Here is a 19,039-nt window from a genome sequence, read left to right on the forward strand (position 1 = left end):
AGGTTAAAAACAAAAGGCATTTATCTAATTGATTTAAGCTTAGCTAGAAGTACTATAAGCTCTACTCTAAAATCACATTAGAAAATAAAAGTTAAACAGCCAAGATGAAATGCTCATTTGTCAGATTACAAACGGCTGTAGCAGTTTAAGGCGGAACAGGCAAATAATGAGACAAGAATTTGAAATATGGACCTGAAAGCAAATAACAGTAATAAACTTTTGACTAAAAGCAGAAATTTAGATTTAGATGCATTAACTCAAACTTTCTTGGCCAAAAAATATGATCTGGGCTCCCTCAGCATTTTAAATAATTTCAAGCAGTGGTTGTACTTTCTAGACAAATGCCAAGTTAAAGACAAAAAAATGACATTGATCTTACTGGATGTGACAGCTACTTATTTTCAAATTGTGTGTCATCTTTCTTAAAGCAGAGCATAAGGTAGTAGGTAGTCAATGATACAAACAGATGTTACATGATTTGTAAACAGCAGCCACTATACCATATTGTTATTTCTGTTATGTGCAATTCATTCAATATTACTTCCAACTCCAATTATCTGTTTTAGAGGAAGTGTGTTAGAAGCTCATCACTGAAAAACATAACTTCAATAATTTATTTTCTAATTGCTTCACCAGATATATAATTAATATTGTTAGAATTCAATACGTACAGTACATGTTTTCTGAATGTCATGAAAAATGAAAGGTTGTCAAACATCGTCTTAAAGAGCTTGCTTTCAAAATGTATGCACATTTAGGATTTTTTTTTAAACATAATTATGAGTGAATCTGAGCAATTCTGTAAGATGGATTGATAAAAAAGTCACAATTAGCACGAGAAAAGAAGTCACAACTGCTGGGGAATACACTAACCTTCATGCTTCCACTGTAAAAGTTCCTTCTTTTTTAACATTAGTTTCTGAGTCTGGAACCAAATTATCTTTCAAAAACATGTAGCCTATGTTCATAACACTTATGTGATAAAACTGATTTAAAACCAACACTTCCCTCCTTATATCAATGTGAGAAACAGAGGCAGAGAAGGCCAGACTTTCACACAAAGAAGGGAATATTGGGACTTTATCACTCTGTCACAAGACAGTGTTATGAAAGACCAGCAAAAAACATGACTAAAAACTATGGAAAATAATGGAAAATGCCACAGCCAGAAATGTTACAGCATGAATATTAGCTTCAATGAAAATGGTAGTTTGAAACATCAATGAAATTCTAGATGAGTAGCCCTGATTCCATGCTTACCTTAATGTTCTGTAAAGCACTTTTGTTTAAACATTCTCAGAAGCTACACGACCTTTTGAGTGCCTTAGTAATTATCATATTTTGCCCAATGAGAGAATGTTTATAAAAACGAGAAAATGTCGTTCAGGGAATTTCTACTGATCAAATCTTAACTGTTGTACCTGCAGTGCGATGTGTTTGCAGACCCCCGGCCGGTGTTGGGATAAGTGTGGGATATCAGATGAGATGACATTAATCTGATGCTCATCGAGATGCTTTAACTCAGGTCGGGTCCTATAATTTAACCTTCAAGCCTGACCGTTCACTTCCCACTGAACCAGAATACATTAATCCAGTCCAGGGATTTGCTGCAAAGTACAAATGACAGCCTAGAGGAACGGCCGCATTATAGCATTCATTTTTATGCATACTTAAATTAATTGTATTCACCTGCAACAAAAACATCTGATACTAGTAAAAAATAAAACTGGCTATGAGACTAAACTATATACATACAACTATATGAATTAACATATTAAAGACATATAGCACATTTTCGTATTTATGCAAATGTATTATTTAATTGTTCATCATTTCCCCATACACCTATGTTTTGCTGTATAAATGTACCTATTAGCAAGTCAACTAAAAATCTATAATCTAGACCTGGATCCAGTTGGAGATTTGAATAACTTAAAAAGCCATAGCCACATCAATTAAAAAGTATTGCATTTAACAATGCAGAGTAACCGATCTTGATAACATATATTCGCAAAGAAATTTGACCAGATTTGCTGTGCTTTTTTTTTCTTCTCCTTCTTTATCGTTCTGTGCAAGCCAAGCCCAGTGATACTGTACTGCTCTTTTAGTCCCTCAGAAAGGTCTCAGAAATAAAACAATAATGATGATTCATTTTGCATTAATAAAACAAAAATGAATGAAAACGGAACATTTAAAAATCATCAGATATTTCAATCCTAAATAGCTTCCTAAGGCCAAGTGCATTAAAACGGCTGAAGAAACAACACTCATCTCACTGCCAACATGCACAAGCTACATCAAAGCTGCACCTCCCTACGTGAAAAGAACAACAGGTTAATGATTGTTAGTGATGCATTGCGGAGCGGTGGCTCTGTGGCTCAGGATCTGTGCATGTGGCTGGAAGGTTGCCAGTTCGTATCCCGCAGCCGGCAGAGGAATCCTACTCTGTTGGGCCCCTGAGCAAGGCCCTTCACCTCGACTGCTCCAGGGGTGCTGTACAATGGCTGACCCTGCGCTCTGACCCCCAGCTTCTCTCCCACTGCCTGTGTGCCTCATGGAGAGCAAGCTGGGGTCCGTGAAAAGACAAACTCCTAATAAAGTGATCTGATCTTATCTCTAGGTGGAAATCGGCGCCCCTGACCCCGTCTCCGGCAGCGTTACTCACTCAGCGGCTGGACGGAGATCTGGACGTTCCTCGACCGCTTGCTCTTGTCGATGAAGTCCCCGGTGGCCGTCTTCTCCCTCTCGGTCACCCGGCAGATGTACTTCCCGCTGTCCTCCGGCTGCAGCCGCTGGATCTTCAGCAGGTAGACGGAGTCGCCGTCCTTCCGCACGGTCAACTGGCCCGCCGCTTCCCGCTGGACGTAGTCCCCGCTGAGCACGGGGACAGCATTGGGCCCCACGAGGGCCACGGGAGAGCTGCTGAACACCCACGACACGGAGAAGAAGCGGTCGGGGACGCCCTGCGCGTCGATGTTGCACCGCAGCTCCAGGGGCTCCCCCGCGGTGTAGGCGCGCCTCTCCGTGTTGAGCTGAATGCTGAAATCCTTGTCTGTGGGGAGGGAGACAGGCAGACTGCATCAGGAATCTCCGCAGGATGAAGAGGAGTTTTTTTTCCGATTCTGTGGGGAAGGTCTCATTTACTTTTGTACTGCAATTAAAGACGATCATTGGGTGTGACCGTGGCCAACCGGGTCAGCCCATCGCCCACACACAGTCCCGTCCCTCAGAGACCCAGTTCTGGTGAAATCACAGTCAAGCACATGGCCTCACTGGAAGCCCTTGAATGGACTGCGAATCCTGACATGAGATAAAACTGTTCTCTTACTCATTAATAAAATCGACATTTGTGTTGGAAAATTGCATCAGTTAAGCCTGAAGACTACTTATACCAAACGTTTGGGGATTTCTAAATTTGTGTTCGGGGAAGGATGCAATAAAAAGCAGACCTTTACTCATGTGATTGCTGCCACTCATTCATCCATTGCGGAGCAATCGGTGAAGTCATTCAGACCCATTATCTCTTATGGAAAGTATGACAATGAAGGATCACTGAAACACGGCTGGGGGACTCGCAAAAGAGTTTCTGTTGCAAATATTGTGGCATTATCACAGGTTCATGGAAACATCAGGTTTCAAGATCAACTACATAGGGCAGAGCCTAGTATAGACTCCTCTGGAGCTATTCAACGTCAATCACACGAGCTGGTCTCTCGCCTGGTTACTGCCAATAAGGGAGGGGCTCAGCAAAAGATTCAAGAATCAGAGTTAAATCAATGCTGAAGAAGAAACCGACATTGGTACCCAACAGAAGTTCAGCAATATAGTTCTCTCTGGAAAGACTGTGTCCAGCATGTTCAGGGCATCACACAGGGTGCTGCCAATCACTGGCATCCCACACAAAACAAACATCACTGCTTAATACTGTGCTTATTCCCTGGCCCGGCTCCGCAGAGCAATCTGCGACAAACGGTTGACTCGGGGCGCTCCGCTGCTGCACAGCAATCCGCCCGTTTACAAGGTCAGGTCCGTTTCGACACCTTGGATCCGCGCGGCGCGATACACGCTTTCATCAAATCCAGCCGCCAGCGATGAACGGTTAAGTGCACAGTCAGAAAAGTCATTTTACCAGGGAATTGCTAGCTTGGAGGGCAAAATCACTTAGCATGTTGAAGAGCAGAGAATGCTGAGAAAGAAGCAGAGAGTTCGTTATGTTTCTTCTGTATATCTGAGATGAAAACTTTCAAAAAGTCTTGTGCGTCTGAAGACCTCTGTCTGGATATATATCTACAGTGTATGCATGTATAAATATATAAATAGACATAAGAAGACCGAACTGAATGTTGTTTACCTGTATGGCAACCCATTATTTGGAAAAACATGTTTTATATTCATTTTCCAATTTTTGTCAAATCGGTAATATTAGAGAAAAACTTTAAATGTAATGAGGATCGAGATGAAATAAGATTAAATAAAAATATTAGGCTTTGGCCAGTGAGAGCTTTCCAGTTCTGGATCATTTTGCAGACTTTAGAGATTCAGAGTAACCACGGCTATGTCTGCATTCAAACATCAAGCGTTCATAAACTTCTAAAAATAAAATAAAACTACATTCCATTTCTCTCATACTAATCTGTATGAGATTAGCCTATATTTACATTTAATAAGTATCATTTTTATGATACTTCCATAACTGAGTCATTAAAGATGTCTCTGATTAATATTTAAAATCTGATCTATCAGGTCTTTTCTCAACAGGATAAATTATCACCAAAGCATGATCAGACGAATAATTTTATCTTTGAAAAAAACATCACCGGTCTGTTTTAAAAGTAACATTAAAGAGGACAATAGAGAGCACAGACATCTCTGTGAAATGTGCGCATATGTACTAAAACTTAAAAAGGCAAATGTTCTGAACAATTTAACTTACTTCAATGTTTTACTATGACCCATCTTGCTGTGATATGAGAATTGCTCCTTCACTGTCAGTTCCATTTGATCTTTAATTCTTGAGAAATGTGACATTTCAATTGTTTGGACAAAAACATCTATGAAAGAAATCTAATTCAAAATCTCTCAAACTCATACTGTAGAAGAGATCGAAAGTTAAATGGAAAAGAGAGAAAGACTTGTAACCACAAACTACATTTTTAGCATGGTACAAATGTCACACTTTAAACAAAAATACATTTTTCAGAGTGAATGGAGACTAAACACTCACATATTCAGTTTGGATTTTGTCTGGGTATTTGAGAGCAATGCAAATATTTTTTTACTGAAAGTATTCTGAATACCTTATGAATTTTAATTTATGTAACACTGCAAAATAGCAGTGCTTTCTTATTCAAAATTTGACATTTTTCTAATACCTTACCTTTATTCAAAGAACCAGCTTTTACCAAATAGTAGTGTTTTTTTTCTTAATATAACAAGGATTTGATATATTGATATAAGTCCTGAGAATAGTTTAAAGTAAATCACCATAATCTGCATTCTGTGTAACTCGAAATCAGATGTGAAGCAAATGTCCTTGAAATTTTCCAAAGACTCAAACTGTTCTCAAGAGAGTAATGTCTAATAAAGCCCAGAATTAATACAGACCTCCTCCAGACCTGAGATTCTCAAGAATATTTGATCAGAAATGTCACAGCAAATTCTCATCAAATGTGGATGAGTAGCACAGTTAAATTCTGCAAAGTAATTACACTGCTGTCATAGCAAGAGATTCGCAAAGCTGTATTTTAGCCGTGAGAAAATCTTAACACTGGTCTTGTTTAGACATGTTGATCAAGAGCTCTTTTAAGCAAAAAGTAACTCTAATGCAACACTGGAACCAGAATCTGTTTGATCTCCTACTGTGAAACCTTTTGCTGTAAATAAATGTAAATTGGTCAAAACAGGTTTCGAAATCCATCTTGCACAAAGATGAATAATTTTGTATTTATACTGATATTCAGTACTTGTTTACACGGATTTTCACTTGGAGCAGCCATCGAAGTCCCAGCTGATCCCAAATCGTTTTGTAATGCCTGTTCTGCTTTTAGAGCATTTACCGATCTACACCTTTTAGACAAATAAGAAAGAACCATTGGCCTTAAACAAACCTGAGCAAAACAGTCATGGTATCCCCTAATTACCTCCGGTCAATAAAGAGCCCCATTTCTCTCCTCTTATTGTAAATCTCCACTAACCAGATCTCCATACATGGACAGGGATCCTCAAAACTTCAGAAAACACCAGCAGGATCTGTATTACTCCGTGGCAGCAAAGATAATTAAGAGGAGAGATGTCTTAGAAATGTAGAATACATCTGGAACATTTTAAACTCAAGCTAAACCATTTACATCTTCTGTCACGCAATACCTATCCCTACCAGTTACCTCATACCGGCCGCCCTTTCAGAGATAAGGCTCATACACACCTGTAGGCTGCACGTTGACGACTGTTTTCTCCGACTTCTTTCTAGTCATGGCGAACCAGGATCTGTCGGGATCCTGGATCCACTCAGCTGCCTCACAGTAGATCTCCCCCTGGTCTGAGGGCTGCAGCTTGTAGATGCTCAGTCTGTAGGCCGTGCTGCTGGTCTTGTCCAGCCTCACATCTCCGGAAGAGAACCGCTGCTTGTAGGGGCTCCCAGAGCGCAGCACGAAGTCCTTGGACAGGTTGACGACGTCCTGGGGGGCGCTCTGCTCGGAGGCGAGCAGGAACCAGGCCACGGAGACATGGCTGTGCTGAGAGGTCTGCTTGGACACCTCGCAGGTCAGCTGCAGGGAGTCCCCCTCCACTTTGTTAACAGTCTGGGCCGCAGACACGACACTCAGGGTGTCTGGAATGACTGCAAGACAAAAGTCAAAGATCTGCACTTAAGATGCTGAAAACACCCTCTCCGATGCTCACATCATGTTGGAATACCACCAGCTGATCTCAAGCCACATCAAACTGACAATACACACGGCAGCGTTACATAAAAATGGTATTGAAGCTACCGCAGTATGTTAAACAAGTATTATAACATACAACAGCTAATTTCGTCTGAGTAGAACTGTCCTTTGAAAATGATGTAAGACAAGACCTTGAAATTTGCTTGACAACACAACTTCAATCCAGATGCTCTGGCTCATGTTTACATTAGTCACCTCTCTTAACACGCAGAGAAAACAGCTCAGAACGTAGACACTTTTTCTAATCTTTTTTTCCCCATTTTTTTAGCTATTCCAGACAACAGTAAACAGATCACAATTGTTAGCTTTGGCCCGAAGAGTTGGGTTGCAGCAGGGATGCAGAAAGACGGCCTTCACCATTTTAGGAAGTGATGTCAAGGAGGATTACAAGCACCAGTTGTGAAGAGGAACTTGGTTGCTGTTCTTCCTCCAAAACTTTTGTTTAAAACATTTAATGAATGCAAAACATGAAGCATTTTCAAAGACGCTGCAGATCTTTGCTCTGAAACCCTCATCTTTGACTTAGATCCCTGATTGTATAATCTTGTGAAAAACAGTCTGGTCTGACTCATGCCTGACTCAATGACAAGCATTGTGGAAGAAAATTCAGACATTGCATAATCCCTGAGAAGCAGCCTGTGATGTCAGGCTCATCACTGGGCTTTGGCTTCATGCCAACCATCTATACCAATGCAGTTGCAGGTGTGTGAGAGCAAAATAAAAAAAAATTACAGTGGAGCTCAAATTTCCTAACTTAACGATTTTTCCAACTGGACTTTACCTTTAAAAGGTACAAACCTGCAGGTTTGAATAATTCTGCCTCGACATTTAAGAAAGTCTAGAAAAAAAAAACAAAGCAAAAAAATACAGATTATATACTGGATTTTAATCCTTTGGAACCACTGTTTATAAGGGACTAACTGTGGTTTGAAACCTTAAACAATCATCTATGCAAGAGACCGCAAGGGATGGTAAGAGGAAACACAATGTATATTCTTCCAAATCCAAATATTTGAATACACTCCACACTAACAAAGGCAGAATGAACAGCAGTTGCCAATGACGAATAAAATAAAGCAAACTGACTGCGTTTTATAGCAAAGAAATACCTGTAAATGTACAATATTATCTAAAGCCAGACAGCTACCATGAAAAAAAAAACAGAGATTCAAAAACCAAAAGAAATAAGAAGATCCAGTTGGGCATTAAGGAAATAAAGTTAACTTTCACACCAAAATAATTTTTGGCAATATATCACACATTACTCACTCTAGACTGTCTGAAGGGAATGACTATAAATGACTGTCATGTCTCATGACAGTCTGACTACTTTTTTGTAGAAGATGACAAAATCAGGGTGATGCCACAGGCAATAATTTGACTTTACATCCATCATGACCACAGCATTTCCAGTTGTCAGTTATGGACAGTTTTCAACAATCTTCTAAGACTCATCCATGGTCACATCCAAGCTCTGTCCTTTCATTCATTTAAAAGGTAACCAAAAACGACTCCCCAGCTTCTCCTCAACAACCCAGTATTATAAAGCAGGGTGCTCACCATGGGAGAAGCTGTTTGCTTTAAAGTAATTTTAAAGGTTAACAACCCCAGTCAATCAAGCTCTCCTGCAGCTCACAGGTCACAGGAATGGGAAACCTTTCTTAACAGTGTTGAGACATCAAAGAGAAAACGTCATTAGAGTTTTAAACAAATACAGATGAGAAGCAAAAATACTCATCTAGATGAGCTTTATCTTTAGTGAGAATAACCATGGTTTAGAAATGCAGTGGGGTATTTACGTGAAACAGACTTCTCCATTGAGCTCATTATCACTTTTTTGCCATTGATAAAGTTCTGCTGACAAAAGCAGTCCTTTTATTATTTACCAAAGCTTCAGTCAAGAGATTAACTGTGTGCCTTACACTGGACTACACCCCCACTTGTGTCAGTGGGATGTACTGACATCCTAACAGCTACTCAGCAGCTCTCTGTGCAGATCTTCAGATTTCCATACCACTTGGTAAAACAAGATCAGAGCAGCTGCTCAACAGCAGACTGCAGTGTGGTGCGCACAGGAAGGGGGTTCAATGGTCAAAACCAGTGACTGTACTGCTGATAACACCTGCCAGTCCTCCCACAGGAGGAACTGCAGAGATCTGAACAGCTTCCCTTTTCACAACAAGCTCATGAAACCCTACCCCTGGGAAACTGATAATGTCACACTAGTATGTAGAATAAACTGCACATTAATACCACACTCCCTTTTCTGTAATTGCTGTGCCGAAAGAAATTATGGAAAAAAATATGCTATCTATACAGAATTCACAAATAATCCTTAAACCCATTTGTTTAATATACATAATCCAATATCACAAACCATACAAAAATTAAAAACAATATGTTGTTTAAGGCATTAGTATTTTATATGTGAGCCCTGTGCTTTGTACAGAACACAAGAGTTGTGTTCATGTTCCTATTCAGTTTATCTGTTTATGACTGTGGAATGCTGTTCAAGGTATCTGGTAGTATTTTCTACACAGAAATTCACACAGTTTTTACTTGCTGTTTGTCTTTCTACTTGTATCTTCATGTACTCTCAGTGATGTTAATACTAACACCTTTAATGCAGGAGGAGCTGTCTGTGTGAAACGTTCCACTGGGGTCTTTTATGGAACAGTGTGACGGAAGAGAATCTGCCTGAATCCGCCAGTCTACAGGACCGCAGACACTTCTCGTCTTCATTGTAGCTAGTGCACATTCACCATGAAAACGCTCCCCAGTCCACCCTTCCAACAAACTGTTATTGACTAAAACATTTCAAACTCAGGCTCATCTGTAAAGAGCCACTACATTAGAGAAGGGACAAGAATAGAAAGTGGCAGGGCCTGTGTTAGAGGAGAATAAGCATTAACCAAATGTACAGGAAGGGACCTTTTTTTTCCCTTAGATCTTCACAAAGCGCCCATGAAACCCTAGTCTTTGTCACTGGCAGGAAGTGAAATATCACACCTACACTTTCGACTTCAGGGGAACACGGTGATCCTGCCAGACCTGGGGGTTTCAGCTTCTCTGTGCACAGGACTGGAAAAACCTGTGTTTTCACGTGTCTGTGCTGTGGAAAACACTTGGATGCATTAGAGCTAAATACAGTTAAAATTAATCTCCTGTTAGGGGAGGCGAACATACTAAAGTCCTTAAGATCAAAAATCTTAAAATCAAGAGTAAGAACCTGAATAGCATCTGATTAGAATTTCAGATTTACAGAAACATGAGCAGGATATTGTTGAAATGCAGATGGAATGTCCCCCATCAAGCTTTAAATAGATGCAGTCACACTCGGCTTTCTCAGGAACCACAGCATTTGTCTCAACGCTTGCGGTCTGCTGGTCTTACTCAAGTGCCAGAAAGAGCCACTGGAGGTCAGTGGCAGATACAGCCTGAAAAAAAGCATCGTTCTTCCTGCTACATGTCCACACCACTGGTCAGGCACGAGGCCGGGACAGCTGGGCCACTGCTAGAGCGCCACCTGTGCCACAGAAACATCTCGCAGGCATATGGCTCACAACAGGTTTGAAGTCCTTTCCCAATTCCTTCCAGAGAGCTTTCTGCATACGACAGCAGCCCTCTCAGAGGGAGGATACCAGATCCTTCATCGCCCAGTCTTCCCAGAGACTGGAGTGTGTTTCATTGCCATACTCCATACTCTATGCCATACACAAGTGAGTGCCAGTTCTAGAATATATTCCGAGACCAGGGAGGCCACAAAACAAAGCCTGTAGACCAGGCTTTTTCAACTGGCGTGGCACGAGAACTACCCAAGGGTGCCGTGAGCGTCTGCACGGAGTTTTCAAATCAATCTAAAATCAACACATTGCTCCGTCTAAGACAATGTACAATGCATCTGGAATTGCAACTCATAAAATAAGACACACAAGGCATGAAAATTAAATTTAGGTATTGTTCTTTTGAATTCTAAAACATGAACATTTTAAACGCAAAGGGGGGGGTTAAATGAAAATAACATGATAGTTTTTACTGGCCATAAAAAGCAAGCATCTGCTGTCAAGTCTTTCCATAGTCGTTAGTCAATATTTCCAGTGGGAGAGATTCCCTGAAGGTAGAAGAGCCCTCCCTGGAGACAGCAGCTCCAAGTGCAACACCGACGTTCCCTCTGCGGCTCAGAAGCTGCCACATCTCAGCCAAAACTGCACGCACACATCTCCTCACACAGGACTAATCCAATTGCAAAGGCTCTTGCTGGAACTAAAGCCTCATTTGAAGCAAGCTGCAGATTCTCAATAGATGCGGACAACAGCAAAAATAGCTTATAGTGCTTAAAATTTCAAGAGGCAAATACTGCGGTTTTATTAATATTCGAAAATAAAAACACTTATGACAGAACATGAACTGGTGGAATTTTGCCAGCGAACATACTGGCAGTGAATTCAGAAGGGTCCCTTGTGATGTTTCTAGACATACCCCAACCTAATTGATGGAAATGAGATGTCTCTTGACAGAGACGACAGTTTCTCGTTATCTAATTGAGTGAGAATCATTCCATTACATGAAAGGGAGTGCTGAATTATCAGCCTCAAAGATATTTTTACTGCTTGAACATACTGCAGAGATGGAGATGGAGACAGATGGCTGGAAATTGTTTTGTTCTGTGTAGAGTTCGCACTAGATTGGCATTCATAGTTACTGTGTGGAAGCTTGTGCTGTTGGACTGCTGAAGTAGCTGTTCACAATAAAATAAAAATTGTGACTATTAGGTCATACTATTTTTATAATAAATGCAGTGGTGATATTCTTTTTTCTATCTTGAATGACGAGTCAGAAATAAGAAACTATCAGTAGAATGGCTTTTGGACATTTGCTTTTAGGTAGCTTCTTAAAATTAGAAAACTTTCCGAGCATCTCTTGAAAGTCATTTGCACTGAAAGTCCAGCTACAAAATTGTTAGCTTTCCTTAAAATCTACCACCCACCCAAAACACTACACAAAGGAAATATTAATTTCTATAAGCCTGTATTGAAAACAACATCCCAGGATACATCTTGAATTCTCACTGTTTGTTTATGTTTAGCTACAACAAAGCTGAATACATTATATTGTGCAGCCCTATCAGATACAATTTCAGATGTTCTCTCTGCTACTTTCAATAATAATTTAAAAAAATCAAAAAAATATTTTATATAGCACCTTTAAAGGTGGCTTCTCAAAGCGCTTTACAGGATGACAACAACAATGGATGGTGGTATTGAGAAAAGCAGAGGGTTAAAGAACAGAACCAGTTCAGTAAAGTCTTTTCTGAAGAAGAGGGCTTTGAGTCTGGATTTGAAGGAGTTTAGAGAAGGTGACTCTCTGATATCCTTGGGGAGAGAGTTCCAGAGCTTGGGGGCATAACAGGAGAAGGCCCTGTCACCCATAGAGTGTAGATAGGCTTGGGGGGCAGTAAGGAGAGCAGAATTAGAAGAGCGAAGGTTGCGAGGTGGGGAGTAGGGGGATAAATAGTTTAGACAGGTACTGAGGTGCCAAGCCATGCAGAGCCTTATAGGTGAGCATGAAGATTTTAAAGTCTACACAGAATTTGACCGGAAGCCAGTGCAAGGACTCCAGGATAGGAGTAATGTAAACACTTGCACTAGATCTGGTCAGTTTGTTCAGAGTAGATTTAGATACCCCAGCGAGTAGAGCATTTCAGCAGTCAATTAAAGAGAAAACAAATGTGTTGATCAGCTTTTCAGCCACAGTTAGTGATAGCATAGGGTGTAGTCTAGCAATATTTCTGAGGTTAAAAAAAAATGTTTTGACAGTATGCTGCACATGTGGGTCAAATGTTAAGCCAGAATCGAATATAACCCCAAGGTTTTTCAATTTTGATTGAAGCTCGAGTACAGAACCATCTACAGATAGGGTTATTTTTACCTTCTTGCACATTTACTCAGCACTTACTCTCTGGCTTTAAAATGAAAGGTTTCAATACATAAAGCATATAAACAGTCTAAGAGTTCCCAATAACTATGTTATACATAACTTTATTTTCATCGCAACGTGTCAGTGAGGCCAGCAGGGGGCGCTCACCCTGCGGTCTGGTGGGTCCTAATGCCCCAGTACAGTGACGGGGACACTATACTGTAAACAGGTGCCGTCCCTCGGATGAGACGTAAAACCGAGGTCCTGACTCTCTGTGGTCATTAAAAATCCCAGAGTGTTTCTCGTAAAGAGTAGGGGTGTTACCCCGGTGTCCTGGACAAATTTCCCATTGACCCTTACCAATCATGGCCTCCTAATAATCCCCATCTATGAATTGGCTATATTACTCTGCTCTCCTCCCAAATGAGAGCTGGTGTGTGGGGAGTGTTCTGGTGCACTATGGCTGCCGTCACATCATCACATCAGCTGCACACTGGTGGTGGTGGAGGGGATCCCCATTACCTGTAAAGCACTTTGAGTGGGGTGTCCTGAAAAGTGCTATATAAATGTAAGCAATTATTATTAATTATTAACAAGGACCATGGCAGGAATTAAAGGCCTAGAAGATTTTCATACATTTGGACAATATAATCTCTCATAAAATGAACTTACAGTAACACAAAAGCTTTTCTGCTTTGACAAAATACCAAGCACAATGGTATTCAGTCAGTCTTGTTCCCCAGTAGCATGCAGTAGTCTCATTGCCCTATTGTTACTTAATATTTCAGTGAGGGCCAATTAAATTACACAAAAGGTACTTTATTGAGAGATACAAAGACTCTCAATTGATTTTTGCAGAGTTAATTCTCAAAGGAATATTTTTAAAAATCAATGACCACTGCTACACACATGAACCCTTATTCTACTTTCAACAAACAACTATGGCGATAAATTATGATCCAATTACAAAAAATTACTAATTTAGCTTATTAGAGGCATTGATGAACTCAGGCAGGATATTACTGAAAAGAAAAATATATTAGGACAGAATGCTACCTTTTAATCACTCTTATGTCGTAAACTTTAGTCTCTTAAGTTACAATTAAAGTCATTGTTATTCTGGCATTTGTGTAAAATAGTACTGTGAATAGAGTTAGAACATGCTGTAGTTTAATTTCTGACTAATATCACATGCTAATAGAAATATGAAAAATACTACAAGCACTCAAAAAGATGCCACCTTTAAAGGTGCTACATAATTACATAAAGAATGAAAATGTTTATAAATTGTTAAAATTTAACGTTAAATGAAAAAAGAAATATGAGAGATCCCAGAGTAACTTCAGATTGGACATTTTCTATATCCAAAAAACTTTGTGAGGTGGTCAACAATCACAAACTGATACAGGCAGAAAAGTGAAAACTAAAAAAATATTAGTTCAGTCTTCACTGTATCCCAAGAGACAAAATATCAATAATGACTTCAAAGAAAGTTTGAAAAAGGTGGGGGACAACACTTATAAAGCATTGAAACAAAAGTACATTTTGTTATTTTCGAACAAATAATCTGAAGTTAAGATTGATGGGTTATACTCTGCAATAAATTCAACTGCAGAAAGCATAGACGCCTAGAATATCGACATGTCCTATGAAGAAAATGGTGACAGCACAATAGCAAGAACACAACAGCAGGAGTTCAGTGGTGACCTACTGTACATTTCACTGACGTGCCAGGGTGGTATATAGTGAGATACTCATGGGACATGCAAGAACCTCCATCACTGTCATTCACAAAGCAAGAAGAACCCTTCAGATTAAAACAAATCTATAAGTATGATCCAGCTTAACTGACAGGGAACAGTTCTCACATGCTCCCAAAGACACCATAGTACACTTAATATTACACACTTTTCCCCCAAGAAGCTTAATGAAAAAAAAACTTTTGGCTTTCAAAGCTCATCTGTCCTTTTTAAATATCAATACCTCCTCTTGAGCGGAGATGAAGATAAAAGGAGAGCATCTCAATGTTCAGCAAGTGGCTAATCAATTCCCTCGTTCCATTTAAGCTATCCTGAAGCGTTGGTCTCAGCACGGAGTCAGCGCCATTATGTTTGAAAGAATCAGGTACTCTTAATGAGTTTTTGGTAGAACAAGAAGCTATACCGTGTGAAATTTATTTGGAGCATTTGTAACAGTGACAAAGAAGAGGTAATGGTCCCAAAGGCATGGCAAATCTGTCGGCACAGTGGTTTTATTACAGAAGCATCCACTGCCAGCTTCATTTATAATGGACTCTCTTGTACGGAAACATGTATTATACACTTCATGACGACCCCTACAGTGGGAGAAATATTCACAGATTTTGTAGGTTTCTTTCTGGTGAATATGATTTTCAAGCGATGTGAATCTTGGATTAACTATACATCACAGTATTATCAAAGTGCAGTTTAGCTGGAACATGCCATGCTCATTGTTTAAAATGAGCCTCAAAGAAGTCAAGTACTGGAAAAGACTCCACACTTCTCTTATTTTGATGTATGAGGCAAATTGCAAAAGAGTTTTTTGGGGTCTGAGCAAAACGTTCCACATCCCTGAAGACAACCATTATAATCCCCTTTTAAACACATCGTTCAAAACTTCTGTATACCATTTACTTACTTCACGCATTGCAGTCAGTCTCTAGTAAAATCTTATTTGCCTCCGGCACACTTTTTCCCCCACAACGAAGAAATGGGTCTATGCAGAAGCACACACAAAGCTTCTATCACTCAATCATGCGTTCTGTGGAATATCTAATGAAACTCATTTTTAGAAGAACTGCTTCCAAATTCAGATTTAAATTCTTTGGAGCAGCATGTGTTCTTGCCTTAAGAAATAAGCTGTAAACCTTTTTATAAAATTGTAGCTGTACCACAAAAATTACTCCGCAAACAAAAAGTTTGAAGATTAATCATTTTTTCCCTGCTCTTTAAAAGTCACATTTTTTTTTCCATTTTCAGCCAAATATGCATTATTAAAAAATATACAAAAGACAAGAAATGTTGAGCAAAAACAGGTTCTACATGGAACATTCAAGTATTAAATTCCAAAAATATTAAGCAAAATATTATATTGACCACAAGTTATGCAGAAAGTGCATAGTTTTAGACTATTTTAAGATTCCATATTATTATTATTATTATTTGATACAAAATAAAAGAAAACACCTTTTAGATGTCAAACTAAAAGACTGCACATAGGGGACAGTAAACAAAGCTGTGATCACACCTGAAGAAGCTCCACAGCCAAAGTGGTGTCTTTTCTTTTCCTTTCAGCAGGGAATACACATTTACCAGTTATTTAAAGCTAAGGACTGAAATAAATGACAACTTTAACACAGTAAAAATATGTTTTCATTCATCTAATTCTAATTCAGTTATTCCACATACAAAGTTGACAAACTTATCTTTCATGTTTAGAACACCTTTGCTTATTTGCTTTATTGTAACTGCAGTATCTCACTTGTCTGTGTTAATCCAAACACCATAAATTCAGCTTCTGCCTGAGACCCTGACTGTGACTATAATTTTGCTTTAAATCAGATAATGGTTAACTTCCCTTTTAAAAACGTCAGAGAAATCAGAGGTGAACTGTCATTCAGACTGAATTCAGTCATGCCAGTTTAAAAAAAAAGTTTTCAATTTCATGCATATTTGTGGAGACACAAAAGCCATGTTATTCAACTCCAACTTGCATTTTACATACAGTATTTAGGTCTGAACTGAAACAGACACAAAATAGGTTTAAGAAAATCTAATGAAAATATAGTGTGATCGCCAAAACAACTTCATTTTTAAAATTGATCTTTACTGCATTTTTGAAAAAACATTAAAACTTTTAATTACTCCTTACCACATCGGACTACATGTAGACTATGGAATACAAGTACTAAATTTCCTTTTATGTACTTTTCCTTTAGGACTAAGTAATCTTTTAACTCCTCATGCAGGTGTAATGGTAGCAGGAAATACAAGCCTAAAATCAGATATAAAAAATAAACAAAGCAGTTGAAAATGAATTCCTACTAAACAATGAACTCCAGTTGTGATATTGTCTGGGGGCAGCTGGAGTTATAAAATATATAAATTATGTCTGCCAAGTGTTCTGCTCTAGAATACGATTTGATATGCTCATATATAATGGTGCTTATTGAGATAGCAGACTATTCCACTTGGGAAACATTCTCAAGGGCAAGACAAGGACATGAGACCATGAACTGGAGACAACTGATGGTCACTTTGAGCAAACAGAGTCCCTGGTGCAGGGGGATGGTGACTGTGCGTCGACAAACTACATGCAATCAGAACTGGCCACACTTCACTTGAATTAATTTTATGAAATGCTTAGTTTAATTAATACGATTTACTGAGAAATACAAATGTATCAAAAATATCCTTTGGAAGTTTTTGGGACAACATGTTTTGCCCATGTTGTACTAAAGATTTCGGGTGAATTAACAGGAATCAGGCAGAGGGTGCCAATACTTAAATATTTATATCAGTTAGTTGCATTTTTCTAGAAGTAATACAGGTCAGGTTTTCAATAAAAGTGGTACACTTGGTTTGTAAAACCTAGCCTGCATATTTTGCAGTAGACTGACTGTACTGGTTCCAAGGATGTTTTTGAATGAGTCCCTCTTCAAATTGGTATTGGTTACTTTTATCTGTTGTTACATTTCACTGCGCATACTGTATATCCAAACTGTGAACCAAAGGGGTTTAGAAAATTAAGAAAATTTATAAAATTAAGATTTATTTTACACCCTTCATCACACAGATGTATATGATTCTTATATTTTATAAATGTAATGATTTTTATATAACGTTAAATCTGCTAAATGAAACCCATTTCTCCCAACACTGTTACAGAATAGTTCCTGATTTGCGAATATATATATATATATTTCTTTTGGCACATCGGTTATGCCAAGGTTTTACAAAAAAAGTAAAAATTGTTTGCTATAAAAACATTTAAAAAAGCTTAATTTCTTTTTCATATCAAATTTCCAGAGACTTCCCACAGAAGATATAAAGTAATTACTGCATTAAGACAAAGGCTTAATTAGTTGCACTTACCATATTTGAAAATGGTGAAATCCTGGGATAATCACAGTGATCACAATCACTCTGAGAACTGCATATACTTGCTTTACTGTGGAATGTCAGTTGCACTTTAATTTTTCTCATCAGTTTCATTTTTAGACAAAGGGTCTTGGGGATAGACTGGTATAAAAGATAGAGTAATGGAGTCTCGCCAACTATAAATAACCAAACGTCCGTTCATTATAACTGGTCTCTCTTGTGAAGTCAAATGAGTTACGGGAGGGTGAGTTAAGATAAGACAATGTTTTACTCCAGTTTGGAAAGTCAAGATACCGTTAACTTTGATCTCAAAATAAAGAGTGTGACATTAACATCAACATCTTTTAATGGAAAAATCCTGATCCTTAATCATCTTTTGGCCCTTCTACCTCCACATTAATCTACCCATAAAATATTAATATTAATAAGAGCCACAAAATTAACAGGGCTCTACATCTGTAAATTGTATAATGTAATATAGTTATAATGTTTTGCAGAAGAAATTTCTGCAGCTAATCAGCTGTGAAAAGATGACTACATTCATCTAACTCTACAGGTATGCCTCTTCAAATACGCATTTTACCATGGAGTAAAAAAGACTGGGCAGTCAGAAAGCAGTCTCAACCAGCCACTCTGAGATTTTCATGGCTGATCATGTCCAACAGCAGATCTGTTAATAATGCTTCCTCTCAGGACTCCTGGTCCTGCATGTGAATTTAGGGACCTTCTCAAGGGACTCTGAGCAAAACGATTCTGTAATAACTGAAGCATCGAATTTTGCGACATCAACAGCTCAATTTCATTGCGTTGGTGCATCTGTCAAAATTGTCTCAGCTGAGGGATTAAAACAAAATGCAGGGCTATTTGTGGGTAATGGGATAACCTCTAACAGTATATATATATACAGTATGATCTGATATTTTTTAATAAAGGCCATCATTTATCCATCATTTATTTCATTGAAAATAAAAAATACAGGGCACCGCTTGTAGTCTAAGCTCTATCAATATTGATTATGAAGGAGCAAATAAAACACCGTTTTTGAATGCTAGTCAATAT

The 19,039-nt window shown here is 38.8% G+C and overlaps 1 protein-coding gene across 1 annotated transcript in view; it reads right to left on the reverse strand.

Moving 5' to 3' along the window:
* The window catches only part of igsf3 (immunoglobulin superfamily, member 3), a 105,249-nt gene that overhangs the window by 41,628 nt on the left and 44,582 nt on the right, over positions 1-19,039 (reverse strand). The window contains exons 3-4 of the mRNA XM_015364374.2: positions 6,425-6,838; positions 2,666-3,052 (exon numbers count right to left, since the gene is read on the reverse strand). Coding sequence (XP_015219860.2) covers positions 2,666-3,052; positions 6,425-6,838 — 801 coding nt within the window. The remainder of the gene's footprint in view (positions 1-2,665; positions 3,053-6,424; positions 6,839-19,039) is intronic.

The sequence above is a fragment of the Lepisosteus oculatus genome, chromosome 15, assembly GCF_040954835.1.
Source record: "Lepisosteus oculatus isolate fLepOcu1 chromosome 15, fLepOcu1.hap2, whole genome shotgun sequence".
Taxonomy (NCBI): domain Eukaryota; kingdom Metazoa; phylum Chordata; class Actinopteri; order Semionotiformes; family Lepisosteidae; genus Lepisosteus; species Lepisosteus oculatus.